The sequence below is a fragment of the Aulonocara sp. 'chitande type north' Nkhata Bay genome, linkage group LG3 (assembly GCF_057382095.1).
Source record: "Aulonocara sp. 'chitande type north' Nkhata Bay isolate Kocher_YH1m ecotype deep benthic linkage group LG3, A_spYH_male_GT1.1, whole genome shotgun sequence".
NCBI classification, from domain to species: domain Eukaryota; kingdom Metazoa; phylum Chordata; class Actinopteri; order Cichliformes; family Cichlidae; genus Aulonocara; species Aulonocara sp. 'chitande type north' Nkhata Bay.
This window is the reverse complement of record NC_141346.1, coordinates 23,752,518-23,758,407: the sequence shown is the minus strand read 5'-3', so window position 1 is coordinate 23,758,407 and position 5,890 is coordinate 23,752,518. Positions and strand designations below refer to the sequence as shown.

Sequence of the window (5,890 nt, the reverse complement as noted above, 5' to 3'; positions counted from 1 at the left end):
CTGCCACCAGGGTTTCTGGTGCATGCAGACGGATGTGCTCTTGTAGTCTTTTTGGCTGGAGACCCCGGACAAAAGCCTGGAGAGCAAGCTCTTCTTGTGCTGCAGCATCAAAAGCAGGGTACCCTCTACGTGCATAAAGACGTAGGTCAGCAGCATAGGCACCCAGACTCTCCTCTTGTCTCCGTGGGCGGCTAGCAAGTTTATCTCGGGCATCATCTGCATGTGTACGGAGGCCAAACCTGCTCTGCATTGCTCTGGCAACAGCAGGCCAACTTAAACCCTCTTCTGGCTGAAGATCTATGAGGATCTGCAGGGCCCTGCCTCCCCATTATAGCGTGGCAGCTTCATGCTCCCCCGAACAGGAGCCTCTGATGGCAGTGGCGGCTGCACTTGGTCCTGGAGACAGTTGGCGTTGTCCCCCTCGGCTGCCAACGATGAGGGTGTGCTGCTCCCAGGCATCACCATGAGTGGAGGCTGACCGGTCGCTCGTGGTCTTGGAGCCTGCAGCATGCCTTGGCGGCTCCGACAGCTCCCCAGTGGGCGGGGGTGTGAGGCTCCATCTGGTAAGCCCCACAGATCTTCCCCTGGCTGGCTTGCTGCTGCCCGGGGCTCTCCCCGCTTCTTCAATTGTGCTCCATTCACTGCTTCCAGGTGAGTGATAAGCTCCTCAATCTTCCTCAGCTCCTCTTCCTCTTTCAGAATAGTGGCCATGCTCTTGGAATCCCACTTCTGACACCAATGTGGCATGCAGAGGAATCTTTACAAAGAAGCTCACAGAGAGAGATTGTTATTCAACCCCAAGCTGGTAGGGGGAGCTCTTTATTACAACACACACTGATGCTACACTGTGCTTCGAGGGTCATCAACAGCATAACAGAACTCACCCATGGTTGCATTCATTCTATAAAACAACACTGTAAGTGCCTTTGAACTGCAGTACAAACACAACATTCAAGATAACAGTTAAAAGTAGTGTAACCATAAACAACAAAACAAGAACATCCAAACAGCAGTCCCAAGGCATGATGGGAGAGAACTAGCCGCTCCCCCAACACGCCACAATATGGTAATGTATTGTTAAAACTTATTTTTTTAAGGGTTATGGAATTGTTTCATGTTCTTCTTTTTTAACTACAGTTTAATGAAAATAACTCTCCTTGTCTCCATTATTATATGGTCAGATTATGCTTATGGTCTACAAAGTTTGATTGTTCGTATCAATGTATATTTTCCAATAAGAAGAAGAAAGTGATTATTACTGTATTAATTTTTAAAGGTAATATATAGAGAGAGTTGAATAGGCAGACTTTCATTATGCAGAATATTACTTAAGCATTACTTAATTACTTAGTAATTACTTAGGCTGCTACGATACTTAAAGTTATTTACAGAAGAATTTGTGTCTCCTTAAGTAAGTACAGGGTACTTGTGCTTTATTTGCGTGTCAAGTTATAAAGTGTTACCCTCTCTGTTCTCTGACTTGACAATCATCTCCGCTTTATAAATCTGTGGAGCAAACGGAAGGGCAAGGCTGCAACCTAACCAAATATGTTTTAAATGGATAATTCAGATAATTAAGAGCAATGAGTTTTCAGTGAGTTTATTTAGCAAAGGGCCAACGTTGTAATTTCTTTTTGAGGTTGTTGATAACTAAACTCACAGTCAACTGAAATTCCTGTGTGTTATGGTTATTTGCACTCATATTCAACTCCTCCCTGAGTGGTTGGGGCGTGGGTTACAATACTTTAGTCAGACTGCAGCCTATTCTGGTGTCTACCATTGACTTTCCTTATCTTAACCCAGACATGCTGCAGTTTGGAGGAACATCTCTGTAACCAGCAGGGTCGGTAGCCATACCTCCACCCTGCTGGCTGTCAGAAGAACATGATTGACAGTTTCTATGTCACCATGAATAAACATCTCATCCATGGAAGGCACAGCTCCTTTGGGGCATTTGGACATAAACTTTAAAAAACCCCATTTTGTATTCAATTTGCTAATGTTAGTGGTGAATAACTCACAGACAAATTTCAATGCTAACAGTTGTTTTTTTTGTTTTTTTTTTGTTTTTTTTTGTTTTTTTTGTTTTTTTTGCTAACAGTTTTAATTTAAGAATGAGATACAGTTCACTCTACAAAGTAAAGGTCTACAGAAAGCTTTCTTTTAATCGTACAGAAAATTCAGCTCCAGTTCATTGCACATGATGCCTGATTGCTTGCATCATAGCGATGGTGTGGAAATACAGAGAAAGAAACAGCACTGAGAAAGAAAAACACAGATCTTTGTGCTTTTTACTGATGCATTATAGAGTTGATTCACAATTACATAATAATGTTTCCACAGATAGACGGGAGCTCAGTTTCACAGTCCATGCTCTCTAAGCATCCACTCTTTTCCTCTGCAAGAAAACCAAAATAAAACACAAAAATCACACTCAGTCAGTGCTACTCAGACTAAAAAGGTTTCCAACATGGGGTGACAATGTTTAGCAAATAAGTGTAATTTTAGTTTGTTCAGTACTAACTGTGAAATTACAGTATTTGTAAATGGTAATGGTATTTACATTAAAGGGTATTTGTCAAGAAGACTGACACAAACAGTGATTAGCTGTTTTACTTCCTGATTCACAGCCATTTATGTTACTCAATTCAGTGTTCTGTGCCTATATATAAATGTCCCTGTCTTTTTAATCTGTTTCACCCACCATGTTTGTACACAATACTTACAGTTATTTTTTGTACCGCACAATTAACATCTTAGTGAGTGGACAACATTAATCCACATATTAATAACCCAGTACATAGAAGTTTTGAACATAACATGATAGCTTTGTGTAACTTCAGAACACTGTATTTTTTTTTTTTATTTCTAAAATCTCAATTATTTAATGATGCATCACTGGGAACACAAACTGTAAATATTCTAGGATAAGAAACAATGCTCAGTGCAATAATAAGAAAAGAAAAATATACTTTAATACATACTTTTAAAACACTTGATAGAGTAGTAATGAGTTTGAAGTGATAATCAAAATAAATGAATCCAAATAAGATTGTTTTGTTTTTTTAAACACTTGACAGACTTACCAGTAAAAGTTATTTGCAAACAGTGGTGCTCATCTTCGGCTGTGTCTCCATTACAAAAGTCAGCAAAAGCAGACATTCCCAAATAATCACTCCAGGACCAAGAAGGATTCTGTTAAAGCAAAATAAAATATTATATAAATTCATATTCATAAAAAAAAACAATTGTTTCTCAAAATCTTAGACATCGTGCTATTTACCCCTGGACTATTATGGCCTCCAACCCAAAATTCTCCATGATCATGTCCAGCACGCTTCAGCTCCGCTTGAATCTCATAAGCTTGAAAGTCATCATACACAGATGCAAGCTGTCCTCCATGAGAGTGACAGTTATTCTACGATGGAGATAAACAGCATGGAGTGACCAAGAAAATGTAAGATTTATTAATAGGAAAAAAGTCATCCTTGTTACCTGAGCATCGTCCCAGGTCATGTTTTCTGGAACAAAGATGAGGCACTGTTGACTGTGCATACTCCATCCATCTGGGCAAGATGGATGCCAGCCCCCAAATGAGTCATCTGCAAACAAATAACAAATAAAGAAGAAAGCATGAAACTGAGTCTGAAGTGTAGATTTTCCTTATGTTCAAATTGAATTTTAAAGAAGGAAAAAAAATAAAATAAATCCATATACTCCAATAAGTATACCCACCTTCTGTAGATGGTGGAGATGGTGGTGTTCCCCAGTTGTCTCCATCTGCATGAGTTAAAATGTTCTTTTGTTGCAATTAACTTCATGGGGTAAAAACTTTCAATATTTACTAGTGGATAAAAAATTATTCTCATTAAAAGACAACTTTTAGATTCACCTGGCACAGTTGTTTCCTCTGGAAGAGCTGCAAAGACAGTTTGAACCACAGATATTTTTTTCAGTGTATCATTGCTGTGGTGTCATTGATTACCTTCTACGTTTTACAACATTAAAAATAAATACAAAATGCAGGTAAATTACAGAAGTGAAGAGATATTAGCAAAATGTAAACTAAGAATTATGTCACTTAGCATGTCTTTATGTACAGTATAATAAATGTATGATTACACAAGCTTATAATGTGTATTATATTACATTATTGTACAATATTTTTAAAAACAAATCGTAGATAAAGAAGAACACATGAAAATGAGTCTGCTGTGTAGACTTTCTGTATGCCTGACTTTTGGAGGAGAAAAGAAGTAATGTACTCCAAGTGAAGGTTATGGCAGTACTCCCAAACAGTCTCCATCTGCATTAGTTGATGGTTTTGGTTGCAGTTAGTATTGTAGATTAATCGCTTTAATTATTTACTAGTGGATCAAAATAGAGTATATTCCCACTAAAAGACAACCTTTATATTCACCTGGTACAGTTGTTTCCTCTGGAACAGCTGCAAAGACAGTTTAAAATACATTTTATTTGACACACAAATATTGTTTGTGATTAGTAACAAAAGTGATTAAAAAGAAGTAGAAAATTTGTGATGCAAGTTACTCACAGAAGTGAAGCGATATTGGCAAAATGCAAACAAATCAAACTCAAATTGATCAGCATGTCCTTATATACAGTATAGTCATGGTATATCTATACATAGGCTTAGATATTATATGAAATTACTGTACAATGATTCTCATTCATGTTTAGACAAAGAAAAAGTTCCGATTGTTTAATTCAGTTTTGCAAAGCCTTGACACTTTTTTTCTTACAAACATGGGTTTAAAACAAAATTTAAGATATTCCATTCTCTGGTTATGTTTTGCATGTATATTCTATATATACAGTGTGCATGTATAGATAATGTAGAAAAAGTGAGAGAGGAACTTCTGTGTTTTAAATACTCACATCGACTGTGTGTGAAAGTCATCATGACACACACATGCAGAAACACAGTCAGCATCTTCATGGTGCAGAAATTAAATCTGATGATAACATATGAAAAATATATTAGGAAATGTTACATTTGCAGTCAGCTCATAATGTACTGTACTGATATTTCATAGATACTTATTAATTATTAATTAATAATAAAATAAAGAAATCTTCTGTGAAAATACCTTTTGTTTGTCCTTCTCAGTGTCAGTTTGCCTGCGTTCAGGAACTTTATGCAGCTTCAAATCAGTATAAATGACTAATTCAAACATGATCCAAAGCTTTTATTTGCCTGACAACACCCTCATCCTTATCCAATGAATTTGTTTGTTCCAGAGACAGCTCACCTGACCTTTCTCCAGAATAAGCAAAGCAAACTTTATAACATTCATGTGTACTCAAGGCAGTGGATATATAAACAAAAGCAAATAATCATTGTCTATTGTGGATTTCTCTCTACATGTCACTTGACGTGTACAACACATTATGTTTGTGGCTAGTCCTAACAATAATAGACCACAGAGACACCACACCTGTGCCGCATCCTTTCACAAATACTTTCACATGATGAAGCTGACCCTGCTTGAGGCCAGCTGAGAACAAGCCCATGGAAGTCAATTTAAGCCGAGCATACACTGAACACTAATTCTTTATAATGGTAGAATGACAAATTGATTATTATTTATTTTCTGGAAAAATGACTATATTATATTGTAAATGTTGGAGGCTCAACCAATGAAACTGGGGCTAGACTACCCTAGTTTACACACTGAATGGGAAGATATAGGCAAAAAAATGTATTTCCACCCTGCCATCATCACTTGTACAGTGTGAGTAAAAGAAAACATAATTAAAATATGATGTGTTAAATTTGTTAGATGAGAGGGTTCTGCTGTAGATCAGAGGAAAAGGGAAGGATGTGTGAATGTCTGTGTGTTTCAGTTTGGTGTAGCTATAGGCCCGA

General features: G+C 37.4%; 1 protein-coding gene across 1 annotated transcript; it reads right to left on the bottom strand.

Moving 5' to 3' along the window:
• Positions 1–749: 749 nt before the first annotated feature.
• LOC147334667 (lactose-binding lectin l-2-like) lies at positions 750–5,192 on the bottom strand. The gene is made up of 9 exons (XM_086287389.1): positions 5,112–5,192; positions 4,900–4,976; positions 4,421–4,447; positions 3,893–3,919; positions 3,736–3,780; positions 3,496–3,602; positions 3,284–3,418; positions 3,087–3,195; positions 750–2,398 (listed from the first exon to the last, which is right to left on the bottom strand). Exons 2-9 carry the CDS (start codon positions 4,958–4,960, stop codon positions 2,322–2,324), a joined length of 588 nt encoding a protein of 195 aa, XP_086143515.1. The 5' UTR covers positions 4,961–4,976; positions 5,112–5,192; the 3' UTR covers positions 750–2,321.
• Between the last annotated feature and the right edge of the window lie 698 nt (positions 5,193–5,890).